This window comes from Andrographis paniculata, unplaced genomic scaffold, assembly GCF_009805555.1.
Source record: "Andrographis paniculata isolate CXL003 unplaced genomic scaffold, ASM980555v1 Contig51END, whole genome shotgun sequence".
NCBI lineage: Eukaryota > Viridiplantae > Streptophyta > Magnoliopsida > Lamiales > Acanthaceae > Andrographis > Andrographis paniculata.
Genome location: NW_026137586.1, coordinates 2,127,781 through 2,146,952, shown reverse-complemented (window position 1 = coordinate 2,146,952; position 19,172 = coordinate 2,127,781). Strand labels below are relative to the sequence as shown.

The 19,172-nt window shown below is 34.6% G+C and overlaps 2 protein-coding genes across 3 annotated transcripts; one reads left to right on the top strand and one right to left on the bottom strand.

The window, feature by feature from the left end:
- Window positions 1–693: 693 nt before the first annotated feature.
- On the bottom strand, window positions 694–12,191 carry LOC127253729 (LRR repeats and ubiquitin-like domain-containing protein At2g30105). The gene is made up of 10 exons (XM_051278460.1): window positions 11,950–12,191; window positions 11,751–11,845; window positions 11,005–11,166; window positions 10,196–10,306; window positions 10,001–10,101; window positions 8,814–8,951; window positions 8,684–8,732; window positions 1,673–1,738; window positions 1,428–1,547; window positions 694–987 (listed from the first exon to the last, which is right to left on the bottom strand). The coding sequence occupies exons 1-10, from the start codon at window positions 12,131–12,133 to the stop codon at window positions 874–876; spliced, it is 1,140 nt and encodes a 379-aa protein (XP_051134417.1). The 5' UTR covers window positions 12,134–12,191; the 3' UTR covers window positions 694–873.
- Window positions 12,192–13,659: 1,468 nt separating this feature from the next.
- LOC127253853 (asparagine synthetase [glutamine-hydrolyzing]-like) lies at window positions 13,660–18,961 on the top strand. Of its 2 annotated transcripts, none has more exons than XR_007839351.1 (13): window positions 13,660–13,956; window positions 14,564–14,702; window positions 14,799–14,894; window positions 14,979–15,120; window positions 15,222–15,412; window positions 15,793–15,954; window positions 16,036–16,116; window positions 16,205–16,426; window positions 16,516–16,664; window positions 17,463–17,543; window positions 17,632–17,718; window positions 17,797–17,904; window positions 18,647–18,662. XR_007839351.1 is itself a non-coding variant. In XM_051278643.1 (13 exons), exons 1-13 carry the CDS (start codon window positions 13,877–13,879, stop codon window positions 18,842–18,844), a joined length of 1,722 nt encoding a protein of 573 aa, XP_051134600.1. In that variant the 5' UTR covers window positions 13,661–13,876; the 3' UTR covers window positions 18,845–18,961. The 2 variants fall into 2 exon arrangements, 1 of the variants encoding a protein (XP_051134600.1); XM_051278643.1 differs by having other exon boundaries at window positions 13,661–13,956; window positions 16,516–16,650; window positions 18,647–18,961.
- Window positions 18,962–19,172: the final 211 nt, after the last annotated feature.

Sequence of the window (19,172 nt, the reverse complement as noted above, 5' to 3'; positions counted from 1 at the left end):
AAAACTTCTATTTTCTTCAAACATCTTTCATTTTATTGTCCATTATTATACTTAACTATATATTCTGATATTACAAGATAATATAAATATAGCATCTTATACAATTTTGCTTATCATATGATATAATTTTACATCGACATATTATATTACTGATTTCAACACAATAATAATATTTATATAACACATGTTTCTATATAAAACAATATACAATTATATATGCAAACTAAATTAAATTAGCATTCTAACCACCTCTATATATATATATATATATTTAAAATATCTAAAATAAGTAATTAATTTCAACTAAATACAATATACAATTATATATGCAGACTAAATTAAATTAGCATTCTAACCACCTCTATATATATATATATATATATATTTAAAATATCTAAAATAAGTAATTAATTTCAACTAAATACTCCCTCCCTTCATTAACATTAGTCCGCTTGGGCCGAAATAATTTTAAAAATTTAATTAAAAATTAAAATAAACGAAGAAAGAATGTAAGAAGGGAAATAGTATTTGTGGTAAATAAATGTTGAATAAAAAAATTTAATTAAAATATTAATTTGTTAATTTCGCTGAAATTATTAATAGAATAAATTTGATGGACGGACTAAAAAGAAATATAAAAATAAATTTGACGAACGAAGGAATAATTATACTTGGAATACCTATTCCATTTTACTTATTTTAATAAATTAAAGTTCTTAAATTTGTTATTGCATGAACTTATGAAAATACTACAACTATCATATGCAGGAGCATATTTATCATATTAATCAAAACATTCTTTCTAAAGAAACTGAACATTGCCATAAATACAACACAATCATCCAATCCTTCAATGTTGAAGCAATTTTTCCATCACCAGTTTTTATCAGCACCTTCATCAAACTCACCTGCTCCGGCGACTCGAAATTCGAGTTGTTTCTGATGCTTAGAGCGACGCCGCTCATCGAAACTCTCCCATCCTTCAAACTGATGCATTTTAGATCAAGTACCCATTAATGAATCACCAATCAAATAGATCAAATACCACTAGGGATGCACTGATCCTAAGTACTGGTTCAAGTTGATCTATATTAAATCGAAATGCAGTTACCATGTATCTACAAAAGGGCGCGACACCTATTTGATTTTTAATTACTTTCGCTAGTGTTGTTATGTAGGAAGGCTTCCATTTATTCAACAGATAAACTTGTACATGAGATTAGTTGTAACAACCCCAGAAATGCAAAAAACTATGCACAGATCATATGAGGTCGGGGGTCACAATGAGATCCCGGGCAGCATACAATCTGACTGCCAATCAATTTATCAGTTTCATATCTATACTTCAGGAACAATTCCTACGTCCGGAGAAATCCTTGGGCATGGATGTTTGTAATTACAATGATTAAAGTGAAAATTTCAAGTACCTGTCGGAGAACGTCCATGGTTATTTCTGTGCCATGAAGATCAAGAATTGAAAGCTGCAAGCAAGATTTGAATAGTGTGCTGGGTAGGGACTTCAGCCCATTATGTTTGAGATACAATGCCTGCATCGTATTAATTAACAAGGTCAAGCTTAAGTTGCTAATATATACATATATATGGTAGCTGAATTGCACAAAGGACATCAAGGAAACAGAATTCTGAGATGCTCAAGAAGAAGAAAACTAACCTTCAAATTTTTGAAACTGTCGAATGTCTCAGGCAACTCAGCAAGGAGATTATGAGAAAGATCGACCTACAGGAAATGAATGATCATTGGTGATGCTATACTTAAAGTAATAGGAGGAGAGCATGCTGTTATATATTGTTAAATATAAATATATATTTAATTGTATATTAGGAGTCTAGTCCAAAGTAGATTAGGAATGTATTTATTATATATATATAATTACTTATTTTTGTGAGAACAGAATTACAGGAATTTTACTTATACACGGTTTCAGAGCAAGCTTCATTCTTTACTACCCTTGCACTTAGTTTGGGTGTTCTTCCTAGCATTGATTCTTCTTTTGTTTCCAGGTTGCACCTCCATCAAGCGGGGCCCATAGAGCACCTAGACCTGATGATGTTGTTTCGCATGGGGATGGTTAAAAAGAACGGCATTGGATAACAGCTTGTTACCCAGTTGCGACGCCCGTCCCATGGGGATATGGTGCACTTTGATGACAACCAAGAGGAGCTCCTGCCAATGATTCTGGGGAGGATGGTGCTACTTCGAGATCCACTACTAGCTCTGTTTCCCGCATTACTTTGCGGGCACTTAATGCAGACATTGAAATATTGAAGCAGGATAATGTTAAGTTTCACATCAAACTTGATGATGTCTAGGCCACCATCGAGAAGCTACTGCATGCACGCCGTTGGCCTTTAGTAAGGCCGGTCGCCTCCACCTATTCCAAGGAAATTTCCTTTCAACTTCTATTTTGTGTCATTTTTCTTTTTGCAATAAGGACATTGCATGAATTAGGTGTAAGGGGAGATTAGTACTCTGATGATATCTAATACCTTATTTTGAATAAACTTCCCTGCATATCCTCTTGCGTATTTCGAGTTGAGGTTGTTGTGCTTTACTTAGTTCATTAGGATCTTGTCATGTTAGTTGATGAACTTAAATGATGCATATGATTAACAATATTAGAATTGAATTGAATAGGAGGATTATAAATTACCCGAGTAGTATACTTGTTCATTCTTGCTCAATTTTCTCCAGTTTTTTTTTTTTTTTTTGAGTAACAACCGTCGGACTTTTCAGATCTTTACCATTTCGCAAGATCAATGAAGACAAATGATTTTCCAAGGTTTTGATGTTTGTTCTCGTCTTTCGCTGAAATTGCAATATATTCGAAGCAATTGTTTTCACCATATTGTGCAAAGAATTCCCTGGAATGGGAGCTTGGGCATTGTCCTTTGTTGTTGTTGTTGTGCAGGTGATTAAAAACTCGGTGGTTGCTATGTGGCAGTGTGACATTGATCAAAGTTTGTGCAGTATTGTTTTGTTCTTGTTAATTGGGTATGTGCAACTTGTATTCATTATAATGTGATGAATTGATTGATTAATTCACCGGTCCCATTAGCCTTTGATATTCTTTTTTCCTACCCCAATCATAGTCCTATTACAACCTTTTATTAAGACTTTTGATTATGAAAACATTAATTCCATGAATTGTGGAGTATATTTGATTTGCTTGCAAGCCTATTGGAAATGTCGTTTACATCATGTACATTGAGTGAATATAGCCTAAACACTATGAAGTTTTACTTTGTATACATTCGCTATTTGGTGGAGGTTAGTTGGCTTTCGCATGCTTTGAATCTTACGTAGTTGATGACATGGTTAAGTGAATTTTGCGTTAATAAATCTTTCAATTCTTGGCTTAGATATATACTTGAGGGTAAGCATGGGATAGGTGTGGGGGGGAATTGATACAAGCTATATATGATAATATTTTGTTATATTTTGCTCAACTTTTGGATGAGAAATTTTATATATATGCTTCTGATGATGTGTTTTTTGTTGTTTATAGTATTCATGAAGTTGACAAATTTTGGGCACATGTTATTTATATTAGTATAATTATTAATAACCGAGTGGTCAATCCTTTGTGCTTCCCTGCGGAGATGACCCTACTCACCATTACTATTGCATTTTGCACATTTTGTGACGTAGGAACTAATATTATTTTGCAGCCTTGCGACAAGCTAGCACCATTATCAATTAGCATTGTTACCTTCCCTCTTTGCAAAACTCCATGCAACCACATAGTCCTTGACTTGAGAAGCCTTCTACAGAGAAAAAGGCTAAAGTCCCCATTTATATCTATACATCTACTTGTTCTTCCATCCAATTTTCCTGCCCGGTAGGTACATAATATTCAGACTGTTGAAGGTCCAAGACCTCACCTTCTTCGGCTATCATGACTCGCAATTGTTTCAGAGGACATTCATAATGTGAGGCGTATAGTTAAATATAGCGAAAACACCATCTATTGGCTCACAATTCAACAAATTCTTAGAGTGAGAGACAGGTAAATCAATTTTGAGTTGTTGTCTGACTAGTTGCCTCCAATCGAGCCACTGAAGGATGATTGGAAAGTTTAGAAGATTTGCTAACAGGTACATTGTGGTTTACTCTATTGTTGAAACCCTAATACATGTTGCTTGGTCGGATGTAAAGCTTGCTCATGGTGCCGGGCTACTCAAATTTTGATATGGGTGCTTGCCAACCTACCTGAAGATTATCCTCAATGTCTCTAGACAACTTCATGGTTGTCTTTAAGAAGTAGGCGAAGAGAACTTTGAATCGGACCCTTTAGACTTTTCATAAAATAGCCTAAATAGTGTGCATCTGTCAAACCCGAAACTTGACTAGCAAATTGAACAAATAGAATTACGTAGTCATCCAACGATCTTTTTTGTTTAATGTCCGTCAATCGTTCAAAAGGACTGCTCTTGAAATGCATATCAAATTTGATAGAAAGCAAAATCGGAAAGGGCATTAAGTTATGATTAAAGAGAAAACGGAGTCTTGACAAATGCATATGTATTGACAACGGGGATGGGCTTAGGCATGATGTTCGTGCGTTTAGATTTTTTTTACTTTTTTTTCTATTAATATATTATATTTTGAGTTGGGTTTGTTTTTTAGTTATTGAGTTGACTTATTTTATACTCCCTCCGTCCCATGAGTGATGAACCCTTTTATTAGGGACACAGTTTTTTAGGTAGTGTAGATTAGTAAGTTATTAATAATAAGTTATGATATTAGTTTATAATTTTTATATGAATAATATTATTGGTATTTTTAAAAATTTTAAGATTATATCTCGAAAAATATATGCAATATGAATATCATTTTGTAGATAATAAAATTTTATATAATACAAATATTTTTATTTATTTATCATTACCATAAATTAGTTTTATAAAAAATGAGGAGTTTTAAATATAGATAAAAAATTATGTTAATTGAGAAGAGATATAGAAATGAAGGGATTTTGAGTTGGTCCTACGTGTAAGATGTTAGAAGTTTAATTAAATTGATTTATATTTGTTAAGTATGTTCAAGATTGATAAAGTTACCAAATATGGAAATGGGTCATCTTTTGTGAGACGTACAAAAAAGGAAAAGGGGTCATCTGTGGCGGAACGGGGGGAGTATTTAGTAAGTAGGGTTTAGGTAATAGAAAGAACTAGGGTTTGAGACTATCATTCTGAACTTTGGAAATAAAGTAGCCGTCAAGCTTTGGGCAAACGGTTGGTACCGTTTGATTGTTCTTGGGCAAACGATTGATATCGTTTGATTTTTCTTATCCTTTATTTTGTTTCTATCAATTGGTCCGACCGGCCGGATCCCAATCCCGTCGTCATGGCAACAACATGATCAACAGCTGAGCAACCGGACAAACTTAAGGCTAATCAACCCGAGATGAAGGAGAATATAAAGGTAACTAACATCCACCTGGCAGAGATCATGACGACTCTCGCTGAATTCTCGAAAGTGATTTGAAACCCTCTGGATCGCAACAATCAGCGACAAGCCACTATGCGGAGGATAGCGCGATAGCGGAGTGCGGCACAATGCTGGCTTCGGCAGACCCGCCACACCAACCAACATTGCCGCCCCCGGCCACTGTGCCACTGCAGCCGGTGATTAACTCCCAATTGCAGACAGGCCATGTCAATTTCCATCCTTCAATGGTTCAGATCTGATAGGATAGTTCGCCCGCGTCAATCAAAAGTTTGAAATTCATAACACCAATCCGGAGGATAAAGGTGCCTGCAGCCGTGGTGGCCATGGGAGAAGCTGCATTGTCTGGTCAACCTGGTTTTGCTCTCATAAAACGAGACTGACATTGGAAGAATTTTCGCAAGCGTTGGTGGCGAGATTTGATACGCGTTTCAAGGGCGGTCCTCTTGAACGATTGGCAGATATTAAACAAGAGGAATCGGTGGATGACTACGTAACATTATTTGTTCAATTGGCTAGCCAAGTTCCTGGTTTGATAGATACGCACTATCTGCACTACTTTATGAAAGGTCTAAAGGACTCTTCGAAGTTCCCTCCGCCTTCTTCGGCCCAAAGACTTGGATAATCTTCAAGTGCAAGTTGACAGTCACCCATATCAAAATTTGAACAGTCCGACACCGCACGCAAGCTCTATGTCCCGATCAAACAATACGATTAGGGTTTCAGCAATAGGGGTCAATCGCAACGGATCTATTAGCAAACCTGTCGGTCATCCTTCTGTGGCCCAATTAGAGGCAACTAGTTAGTCAGCAGTCCAGAATCGATTTACCCGTCTCTCACCCCAAGAATTTGCTGAATTGCCGGCCAAAGTACTTTGTTTTCGCTGCAAGAAACCATACACCACAAAAGATTAATGTCCTCTCAAACAATTGCCAGTCATGTTAGCTGAAAAAGACAAAGAGGTCTTAGATCTTCAGCAGTTTGAATATTATGTACCAACGGGGCATGAAGATTGGATGGGAGAGCGAGGAGATCCATCGATAGAAAAAGGGACCTTAACGTTTTTCTTTGTAGACGGCTTTCCGAGGCAGCGGACTATGTGGTTGCATGGAATTGTACAAGAAAGAAAGGTAACAATTTTAATTGATAGTGGCGGTAGTCACAATCTTATATCTTCTTTCTTAGTGTCTACTCTACGATTACCAACTGATCATACAGAAATATTTGGAGTTTGGTTAGATGATGGACGAAGATGGGAATCCGAAGAATTATGCCGGGATGTTATGGTCTCATTACAGGGTAGTGAGGTAACAACCAATTGTTTTGTGTTTCCCTTCGAGGGTGTTAATATTATTTTTGGTATAGCTTGGTTAGCCATGTTGGGCGATGTTCAAACAAATTGGGAAGCTCTTACTATGTCATTTAAATGGAAAGGCGGTCAAGTAGTGTTGAAAGGTGACCAAAACCTAACCCAAAAGACGTGGGATCGAGCCCATGAGGGAGGAAAACAAGAGGAAGATCAAAGCTTATTCCAATTCTCATACTTCGACCTTGGGGACAAGGTCGATTTGAAGAAGGATGAAATTAATAGAAAGCAAAATCTGAAAGAGCATGAAGTTATGACTAAAGAAAAAACGGAATCTTGACAAATGCTTGAGTATTAACAACGGGGATGGGCTTAGACATGTTGAATTTTATTTACTTGCTAGTCTATTAATATATTATATTTTGAGTTAGGTTTGTCTTTTAGTTATTGAGTTGACTTATTTTATATTTAGTAAGTAGGGTTTAGGTAATAATATTTAAAGAAAGGAACTAGAGTTTGAGACTATCATTCTGAAACTTTGGAAATAAAATAGCCGTCAGGCTTTAGGCAAATGATTGGTACCGTTTGATTGTTCTTGGGCAAACGATTGATATCGTTTGATTTTTCTTATCTTTTATTTCGTTTCTATCAAAATCTGGCCACCAATGGTTTCCAAAATTTACCCTATGTTGAACCTAGCTTTCAAGAATATAACCAAGTTGACCAGTTGAACGCAGCATCTTCCGTGGTCACCACGGCCGATGACTACTTCACCTCTAAACTAGCGTTATGAATCTCAAATTGTTGATTGACACAGGCTAAACAGCCTATCAGATCTAAGGCGTCAAAGGACGAAAGTTGCACTGGGTTCATCGGCAATCTAGGGTTGGTTTCTAATTGTAGCGGCGCAATCACCAATGGCGGCGGTGTGTCGACCTCTGCTGTCGCACAACCCTCCATGTTGTGACTTGTTGCCGATTGTCGCATTTCAAAAGGTTTCAAAATCACCTTCGAGAATTCGGCTAGAGTCGCCAAGATTTATAACCAGTTCGATGTTAGTCGCCTTCATATTTTCCTTGATCTCAACTTGATCGGCCTCAAATATATCCAGCCGTTCGCCTGTTAATCTTGTTGTTGCCATGACGATAGGATTGGATCCAGCAGATTGGACCAATTCTTTGAACAATTCTTTGAACAAGATAAAAGCAATAGAAAGATCAAACGATATGAATCCTTTAGCCTAAAACCACCAAGCTCCTTTATATCCAATATCAAGAATAATGTGCTTTAATACCCAAATAATCTCTTTAAATACTTATACTAAACTCAACTTACTAAAAATAAAATAAGCTTACATAATAACTAAGGGGCAATGGTTGCACGCACTAACTCCTCCCTAGTATTTAATAACATGAAGCATTGGAATAAACATCAAGAATAAATATCTCCAATCTCTCTTCTTGAAGTTCACAGTTAACTCGAAGAAGGCTATCAGCACACTCAGCTTAGAAACTAAATCATAGATATTAGATGTCCATATGTCATTGAAAGTTCTTTGTAGGAATAAAAGAGCAACAAAGTGTACCTTCTTTTGTAGTATGCACCAATAAGAACTTAAACGTAAAGCGTGCTAGCTTTAGGTCAATTTCATAATTTGTGACCTCCTACTCTCCAAGGAAGTTTTCTAAGGTGCAAGACTCGAGATTAAAGACCAATCTATGACCATATAAAACATCTGGTTCGTGAAAAAAGGGTTTAGGGAGGGCCGGAGTGCTATATATAGCATTTTATGGTTCTAGCCCTAATTACAGACTGACCTTTCAGTTCCTCTCCACATCTTAATTTGGCCAAGGTACAAAGAGGAGAGAATGCTACATCCAAGATAAAGATGAGAAATTAGGATTTACCTCAATAAGAGAAAAGCATCCTCCAATAGAGACGGGAATACTTTGTAGCCTGCATGCAAAAAGACACTTCAATTTAAATATCCCTTAAACCAATCATTACTTTTGGATATTTTGTTATTCGGTCACACACCTGTTATTATCTGCCTTCAACACCTGAAGTTCTGTCAACAAACCTATTTCAGCAGGCATACAACTCAATTTGTTGCCAGAGATGTTAAGTTGCTTCAAGCATGTCAAGGCACCGATGGAAGAAGGCAATGTTGTCAAACTGTTAGAAGTCAAGAAAAATCAAGCAATAATCTAATGCAACAGACCAGCATCAGATATATAGATGAACTGTCAAGAGGAGATGACTTATTGAAATGTGAAACACAAAAGAAAATCCAACTTAGTTTCATAAGCAATACACATATAATCAGATACAAAAAAAAAAAAAAAAAAAAAAAAAGTTCTTCATATACAGGCAGCTATTTTGTTGCATAACAAAGGGAACTCTTGCAAAAGTTTTGCTCGAAGAAGCTCTAAGACACGAGATAAACATGGATCCAATGATACCAATATTGTCACATTCTACTCTAATAACAACAAAAAAAAATAACCACTGAAACACCATTGACATGACATAATTCAGATGCAGCTTTAACACACAAAATTTGAAAGACATCCTTGAAAATATTCATATTCCATAAAGATGTCTCGACTGCCTGCTCAGTAAAAGTAGGTGGAAGTGGAACTATAGAAATTCCCCAAATCAGCTAACCGCAATGAACTATTTGGGACAAAGCTTGTGGTGAGTTTCAAGAAAACATGTCTCACCAAATGTGCTTAAATAAGCAAATATAACGTCTTCAATGGAATCATTGTCAGCATCTTCTCGTCTAAAATTCTAAATTGAAGATGTTTGCTCAAATATGGTCGAATTCCACAAGATTTGTACGAAATTGTTAAATAAGCAACAATAAAGTCTTCTCGTTTTTTCCTACTACTATTTTTGCTAAGTTTGACTCCAGTGATTATCTTATGTGCGAGAATATCCTTCATACACTTAGTAAACATAGCTTATACATTCATGATACCATACTATATATAAGGAGAGAATATTCATTCAATACAAACATGATACATTTTAACAGCTTATGAAGACCAGGCACAATGTAAAAATGATAGATAAAAAATAAAAAAATTGAAATGCTAGGAATATAAGCCATATATCAGAATTGTGTGGAAGATGTAGTGCTTCAAATAAACAAACAGTTATGGTAAGAATTAAACTATAAATATCATATAACAAAAAAAGATATAGAAGAATGGACATACTTATTTTCATTTAGTGATAGAACCATGAGAGATTTTAATGATGTTACTCCTTCCCAGCTTATGGATTTATCTGATAAGTTGTTGCCATTGAGAAACAATTTCTACAGAAGCAATCAAGATGACAATTAGGGATGTGAATGAACAAACTCACCAATAAAAGTAGACATGTTATAGAGAGTTATAGAGTTTCCAGACCTGCATGGAGCTTAAGCAGGCAACAGTAGCTGGCACCTCGAGTAATGAATTTTGGCTGACATCTAGCACTCTAGCAGATGTTCCACTAGTCAAGATTTCTTCAGGTATATTCTGGCATACAGATCGGAAAACTTTTAAGATGTAACATACAGCTACAAACTCTGGGTAAAATAATATTCATAACAACATGATTGAAAGGGGGATAGAAGTAATTAGTGCATAGTGCAAGGAAGTATTAGTATGTTAAAATGGATGAGGTTAGGGTCACATGTTAATCCACATATTTGCAAAGAAATTTCAACCATGTCTCTAACACTTAGACATGTCATCTCTAATAATTTTTTTGAACTAGAGCATCTGATTTACTGATAGTAACAATAGCGCGACATTCTGATTTCTGATAATTCTTTATCATAGTTGAAAGGGGCAAATGCATAGTTACATAAAGGGTTTGGAGAAAGAGGACATTCACCTTTGTCAAGGTGCACACATAGACCCACATCTTGTAAATAGTCATATTTTAAATTAACAACTTTCCTGAAAGTCTTACTTCTGGACATACGTACAGAAACAGCTCAGTTAACATCCTACATGTAAAATAAATATGTATATGAAATAGTGAATACTCTACTTGCAAAGATGTATCACATATGCATAAAATTGATTCAATTGCTTGCAAGTAGAGATTGAGAAACTCAAGTCAATAATCTTTTCAAATAGAAGTGGGAAAGCAATTTCTTACAAAGAGCCATGATTAAATGAAAGACGAACAAGAGATTTTCAAATATCATGTTTCACACTAAACATACCGTTAGACCAGAATTTGATAATGCTATCACACCAGTGGCTTTCCAACGTTCAAGCCGACTCTTTGTGACAGGCACCTCAATCTTTTCTTTCTTTCCTCTCGCATTATCTGCTGCCTTCCTCACACTCGTAATCGCCACTGAGTCCTTTTTTATGGGACCATCCTATTGCAAATTATCCAGGGCAGCACCAATATAATTAACAACACAATAATCACAGCTTATAGTCGGCCATGTAGTGTGTTTTGGTATTTTTGATCTTGCTTTCGCATCATGCAATCTATAAAATCATTTTCCCTCTATAAAACATCACATTCAATGCCTATTTTACATTCAAAACATTTTAATCCAAAACCTATTTTCCATTCAAAATAAGCATTCATAACCTATTTTCCATAAGCTGTTTTATATTTAAAACATTTTATTCAAAGTTTATTTTCCACAATTCAAATCCAACGTTATACAAAACATATACACGCACAAGTCACAACCACACCCTTCCATCCAAATCCAAAGCTGTCTCAACTTGTAAGTATTCAGAGCTTTTAAATCTACACCATGTGTTGAGTTGCTAAGCATTTTAGTAACTAACTGCCCCAAATTAATAAATCTATTCAACTCTACAAGCTACACAATTTATCTGTAATTGCCCATGAAAAGACATGATCACTAAGCATTTTTTCCTCCACAAGATTTCGTATTTTCTAGCATAAGTAAATGATAAATCTCATCGAGGAAAAGGAATATACCCCTTGGTGAAGGCCCTGCGAAGCCATGAGCATAATCTTGGATCCATTAATAACCCCCGAAGATTCCAATGTCAAGTCGTCCGACAACACTCTCCCTGAAATAATGCCGAAATAACCAATCTTATACCCTTTGAAAACATCCAAACATCGAGAAGAAGAAGAAGAAGAAGAAGAAGAAGAAAATGTGGGAATAGACGACCTTTGTAAATGAGCTTCTGGCCTCGAGGGAGGACGTTGGTGAGCGTTTGAAGAAGGGCTTTGACATCTTTGACGGTGGAAGTTGCGCCGATTTCAATGGGTATTGATCGACCACTGAATTTGACAGTGAGATTGAATTTAGAGGCTCCGCCACCGTCCTGTTCCTGGGCGGGCTGGAGATCCATTTGCTTCCCTTCTCAATTTTGCAGCTGATCTTTGAATTTCAGAACTGCGACAAAGAGATAAATAAATAAATTGAAATTTTTATTTTTGGTTGCTATATATCACAATTATTAATTTTAATTTCAGTTGATCAAATCAAAATTAATTAATTTTAATTTATGATAATTGGAAGACTGTACAACTGTTATATTGGATGACTCAATACGACTAAACTATACTATATGCACTCCATCTATTCTAGAAGAGATGAACATTTTATTTTTACATTGAAATTTATATAGTATAGATTAATTATTTAAATAACTAAGATGATGAGTTATTTAATGATTATAAAAATTTAAAATATTTATTTAAATATTTCTAATATTATTTAATGGTACCATACATACAAAATAAAGTTTAAATAATGTCCACGCGTGATTTACTTTTTGATTTGCTTGTCGAGTCTAGTTTGCAAGGTATTAGATTTGGCTAGAGATTTATTTGTACTTTCCGGCAATAAATTCTCACGTCATAAAAAAAATAAAAAATAAATAAATTAAATTTTTTTATTATATACATAAATGGAATAAAACGTAAAATTACTACTATTATTTAAATAAATATCCAAAATCAACTTATAAAACCAAATTCTAAGTAAAATATAGTAGGTTTGTTTGTCTAATATTTCTTTGGCATACGATTATTAATATACATTATTATAAATAATTGTTGATGTGATTTTTTTAATATAAAATTAATTTTTAGTATAATATAAAAAATAAAAAATAGGTGTTTGATTTGATATTTTTTAAGGAAAAAAATTGGATGACTAGTGTAAATCCGATCCAATCCCCCAAACAAACACACCCATAGTTTATTCTTTAATGAAGATAATATTTTATATTAAATATATTTTTTTTATATTATTAATACGAATTTTTTATAATTTATATAAAATAAATTTTACAAACCAACACACTATACAGACAAACTCATTCATTGTATTTACTATTATATATTTAAATATTTAACTGTATATTTCATTATTCTCACTTTTTTTAAAAGAAATATATATTAAACTAAATATCTATTTTTTTTTTAAAATTTATAATACTAAAATTTAAATAACCTGATAAAAATGAAATACCACTAGCTATTTACATAAAATAAAAAAATATGTAATAAACAAAGTTAAAGGGTGTGTTTATTTGTGAGTTTTATTTTTGAATTTTAAATTTTAAATAATAAAAAATTAAATTTGAATAATGGCTTAATTCCGAAATTAAAAATAAATTTATAATATAATATAAAAATAAAAGTGATTATTTGAAGTAATATTTTTTAAAAATAATAATAATAATAATAAATAATAAAAACTTTAAGAGTAAAATGCACGATAGAATAATTAGCGCTGATGGATAATTGCATGGTACTTATGGGAAATCACTACGATCATATATATTCATATATATATATAATGTAAATATAGAGGCGCACGCAGATTCATGGCAGATCGCTCAGTTTGCATGCTAAATATAGAGAGACAAGGAAAGGCGGTGGACACAACCAAGATCATGATGAAGATGAACATTGCCTCAAATTCGTCTACGTCAGCTCTGCGTTGATTCTCCCCGCACTTTGCGCCTCCTATCAATCCGTTTCTTACTTTTGTGCACTTCCGATTATTATTTGCTACCTTTTTCCTCCTTCAGTTCAACCCTTATTCTTCTCCGGAACTGTTGCTGCTGCTGCTGCAATTCATCATGTGCGGAATACTGGCGGTTTTGGGTTGTTCTGATGATTGTCAGACCAAGAGAGCCCGCGTTCTCGAGCTTTCTCGCAGGCAATTTCATTACCGGATTAATTCGTCGATTTTACATTTTCCCCTTTTCTGCTCTTCAATTTTCAGAATCAAACTTTTCTTTCTGCGATTAGGTCATTGGCGGTCTTTTCCTTTTTCTTTGGGGGTGAAATTGTTCATATGAATTGAAATTTGAGACAGACATTAATTGCTGCCTCTGAACTAATTTGGGGCTTAAATGGGGGATTATGTCTGTTCTAGTGCTGTATTTTGCTAGTCTTTCAGAGAATTTTTTGTTGCAGGATTCTGTGGAAGGGGAAAATTGTTCTATAATAAAATCAGTTGTGCTACTTAGATTAGTGTAAATGTAATTCTCCTTTTCTGCTTTCATTACGTCGAGCAACTTTATGTTAATGTCATATATGTTAAGGCATTGGTCATTATAGATTACCATGATCTTCTTTAGTGAGCTGTGTTTCGATTTTTCGAAAGAATTCCTTGCTTGAGAGGATATTTCTAAATATGAACAGGGTTTATTATAATCCATGAATGAAGTAAACATTGAAGTTAGTATCAATCCATTGTTCTAATGTTCCTATGAAAAACATTGCAAAGATTGAGCTGAATTAAAGCTCTTGTTGTCGAGCAGATTGAAGCACCGAGGTCCTGATTGGGGAGGGATATATAAGCATGGAGATTGTTATCTAGCACATCAGAGACTCGCCATTATTGATCCTGAATCAGGGGATCAGCCACTTTTTAGTGAAGATAAGAAGATCGTAGTCACCGTAAATCAGCTTTGTCGAACATTTCATTGTTTTTAGGCTCATATGATTGAGGATTTAGTTGCTATGTCGCTACTTTATGTTTTATCGGAAATTCAGGTAAATGGAGAGATTTACAACCATGAAGAACTCCGCAGCCTTATATCTAACCACAACTTCGAGACCGGAAGTGATTGTGATGTTATTGCACATCTTGTGAGTACCCCGAAATTTGAGAATTTGAATGCCACAGTATGTTTCAGTTTTTAACCTTGGCTGCCTACATGTTTCTTTGAACAGTACGAGGAATACGGTGAAGATTTCATCAATATGCTGGATGGAATCTTTTCATTTGTATTGCTGGATACTTCTACTAACAACTTTCTTGTTGCTCGTGACGCCATTGGTATCACATCGTTGTACATTGGCTGGGGTCTTGACGGTATGCGCAGTTCAAACACCGTAAAGACTAATATTTCGAATCAAAATTCCAGATTTCATTGCATTTGGTGTCCATTTGTTTATCTTTGGATGTGTATTCAGGGTCGGTCTGGGTATCTTCCGAGTTAAAAGGATTGCACGATGAATGCGAGCACTTTGAATCGTTCCCACCGGGGCATTTGTATTCGAGCAAGAACGGTGGTCTTAAACGATGGTACAATCCTCCCTGGTTTTCCGAGGCTGTTCCTTATACTCCTTATGATCCCATAGTTTTGAGGCAAGCTTTCGAAAGGGTGAGGTTTCGAAATCTGATGTAATTTTGTAGTTTGCATTCTCCTAAAGGTAGACTATAACACCCTTGTATTTTTTGTAAAAATGTACAGAACACTTTATGTTTTATTTATTGCGTTAAACTCCCTTCTGTTAATGTAAAGTTTCCACGAAACATCCTCTTTGTCCACAACTGATATTTGGTAAAACTTGCTTAATTTAGGTCTGTATTTAGAACTAAACATAGTTTTGGACAACGAGGGTCTTTCATGCAATGAGGTTTCACGCAATAAATAAAATACAGGGCGTTTTGTGCATTTTTACAAGAATACAAGGGGTGTTATATAATTTACCCTTCTCTTAATGCTAATTAACACTTCTAACTAGGAAAGATCGATTGCAGGCTGTGATAAAAAGGCTAATGAGCGACGTCCCTTTTGGAGTTTTACTTTCTGGAGGACTCGATTCATCGTTGGTTGCATCTGTTACTGCTCGTTACATGTCAACGTCAAAAGCAGCTAAGCAATATGGATTTCAGCTTCAATCTTTCTGCATTGGTCTTGAAGTTAGTATCCGGCGCTAGCATCGACAACTTTATTGATGTTCATTACTCTTGATGTCCAGATTTTGCTCTGTTCTTGTGCAGGGGTCACCGGATCTTCTAGCGGCAAAGGAAGTCGCCGATTATTTGGGTACCGTACACCATGAGTTCCATTTCACCGTGCAGGCAAGCGTCGTTTTTTTTTCCTTATTTCTACGTAATAATAGTTAAAATCAACTGTTGCATATGATATATGGTCTATGCAATTGTTCAGGATGGAATTGATCAGATTGAAGACGTCATATACCATATCGAGACGTATGATGTTACTACCATCAGAGCAAGCACTCCAATGTTCCTCATGTCCCGTAAGATCAAGTCGCTCGGCGTGAAAATGGTTTTATCCGGCGAAGGTGCTGATGAGTTGTTCGGTGGCTATCTTTACTTCCATAAAGCACCAAATAAAGAAGAGTTCCATCGCGAAACTTGCCGTAAGGTCTGAATTCGATCATCTCGTATTTGCCCTGTCTATTTTTGCTGGAAGCTCTGTTTCTGTAAGCGTTCGATGTTTTCGAACATCTGCAGATAAAAGCTCTTCACTTGTACGACTGCTTGAGAGCGAATAAGGCGACGTCTGCGTGGGGTTTAGAAGCAAGAATCCCATTTTTGGACAAGGAATTCATCGATGTAGCAATGAATATCGATCCCAAGTGGAAAATGGTAGGGCTGGTTCGGTATGGTATATCAAAACTTATACCGTATATCGCGTGCCGTACCGAAATTTTTGGTATGGTAATCTATCGTACCGTTACCGGACTGAGAAATCGGTATACCGAAAATTCGGTACAACTTATATTTTATACCGTATCATACCGATTATTCGGTATGCCAAATTATCCTTACGTTATAGGTATATACCGATTTATGCCGAAATACCGAAATTTAAACGGTATCGATATATATCGAAATATCAAAATTTAATCGGTAGATATATGTTTTATTATACCGAAATACCGAAATTTAAACGGTATTGGCATATATACAGTATTATACCGAAATACAGAAATTTAAACAATATCGCTATATACCGCATTATACCAAAATACAGAAATATTCTTTTTACTATTTAGAATTATTTGGTAATATTAAATATAAAAAATAATAATTTCGGTATTTCGGTAAATACTGAAAATACTGAAATATCGAAATATAAAAAATAATTCGGTATGTCGGTTTTTTCAGTATATATTGAAATACCGAGAAAATCGAAAGTGCATATCCGTTACCGTACCGAAAATATACGACATGGTATCATACCATATCAAAATTTATGGTACACCGAAAATTCGATATTTTCGATATATTTTCGATACGATATGTACGGTATTTCAATATATTTTTCCACCCCTAGAAAATGGTGATGTTATGACACTCTAATTTACATCGTCGACAAGTATCAATGAGCGAAACTTGTTGGCAACGAATGCGAGTCCTTAAACTTGAACTCTAAATCATTTTCGTTCTTATGCTAGATCAAACCCGAGGAAGGTAGAATCGAGAAGTGGATACTTAGACGGGCATTCGATGATGAGGAGAAGCCGTATCTTCCGAAGGTTTGATCGCGCAATGCGCGAAGTTCAATCCGATTTTTATGTTCCTAAATCAATTCTTGCTTCTCTAACATGATCAGATAAATTGCAGCACATCCTTTACCGGCAGAAAGAACAGTTCAGCGATGGCGTCGGCTACAGCTGGATCGACGGCCTTAAAGCACACGCCGAGCAGCACGTACGCGTATTACATTTTTAAGTTAGTGTAAAATTCGAATATCTGTTGTAAATTAGTTATTCCCGCGTTAATTTACAGGTGAGCGATAAGATGATGCTTAATGCCGGTAGTATCTTCCCCCACAACACGCCTTCGACAAAGGAGGCGTACTATTACAGAATGGTATACGAGCGATTGTTTCCACAGGTAATATATATTTTGTTGTTACATCTAGCTTTTTAAATGATTATCTCATTTAAAAACTTAAATAATGCATAATTAGTTATATAATATATACTCGTAAATTGTATAGTTAATACTCAACCGTATATTAATATATTTATGTAGATATAAACTTAATTATGCAAGTGTTATAAAAATAAATGAAATAAAATATTTTAAATACGATTGTGAATAAAATAAATAAATGAAATTTGGTCAACCTTTTATTTTACTGTTGTAAAAATTAAGTCACAACTTGTCTTTTTTATTTTACAAACTATAAAGCAATTTGTTGATAAATTTTTGTCTTTCTTTATTTTATTAAATGAACACAGACATTTTATACCTTTAGGATGTATTTACTTTTGAATAATATTTTTTTTCTACTGTCATGTGTTTACTAAACAATAATATAACCTGGGATTAAGTAAAGCTCTTATATAATACAATGATAAAAAAAAAAAAAAAAATTATAAATTTTTCTCTTATAGATAGTAGTATTAAATAATATTAATTAACTATTTTTTCTATTATTAATATCTATCTTACTATTAATTTTATCATTTAATTAAAAGAATTTTAGGTAAAAATTAATAATCTTATACAACAATTCATTATAGTAAACATTGAATTATTTTATCGTATGATTATACATGCATTATAATCCTTTACCATATCCTTATAATAAAATACAAGTAAATATCATGCAAAATTTACTGTGAATCAGAATTCGGCGCTGCTTACGGTTCCGGGAGGGCCCAGTGTGGCGTGCAGCACGGCCGCCGCCGTGGAGTGGGACGAATCTTGGTCGAAAAACCTCGACCCGTCGGGCAGGGCTGCCCTTGGCGTCCACAATTCCGCATACAATAAAGATAAACATAGTGTAAGTGTTATGGATAGGGATGGACATCTGCAATCTATATAATTAAGGTAAGACAATGTCCCCATGGAATTATGTTCTGCATTTGCAATTTTAGTTCTGGTACACTCGACAATAGTTAGTTATTTTATGGGTAGCTATATATATATATATTTTATACGACGTAGGAATCTACAATCGTTACCCGAAAATGCGCATTGGGTGAATCCCCGACTAAATCTAATAGCCTGCAAACTAGATAGATAGCACATATTTTAATTTACCACAGTCTATGTCATGCTAAATAAAAGTATGTGTTATCCGTTTATATTTTTTTTATATATTATATGTATATTTTATTGTATTAAAATCAATAAGCATGTGTTGTGTATAA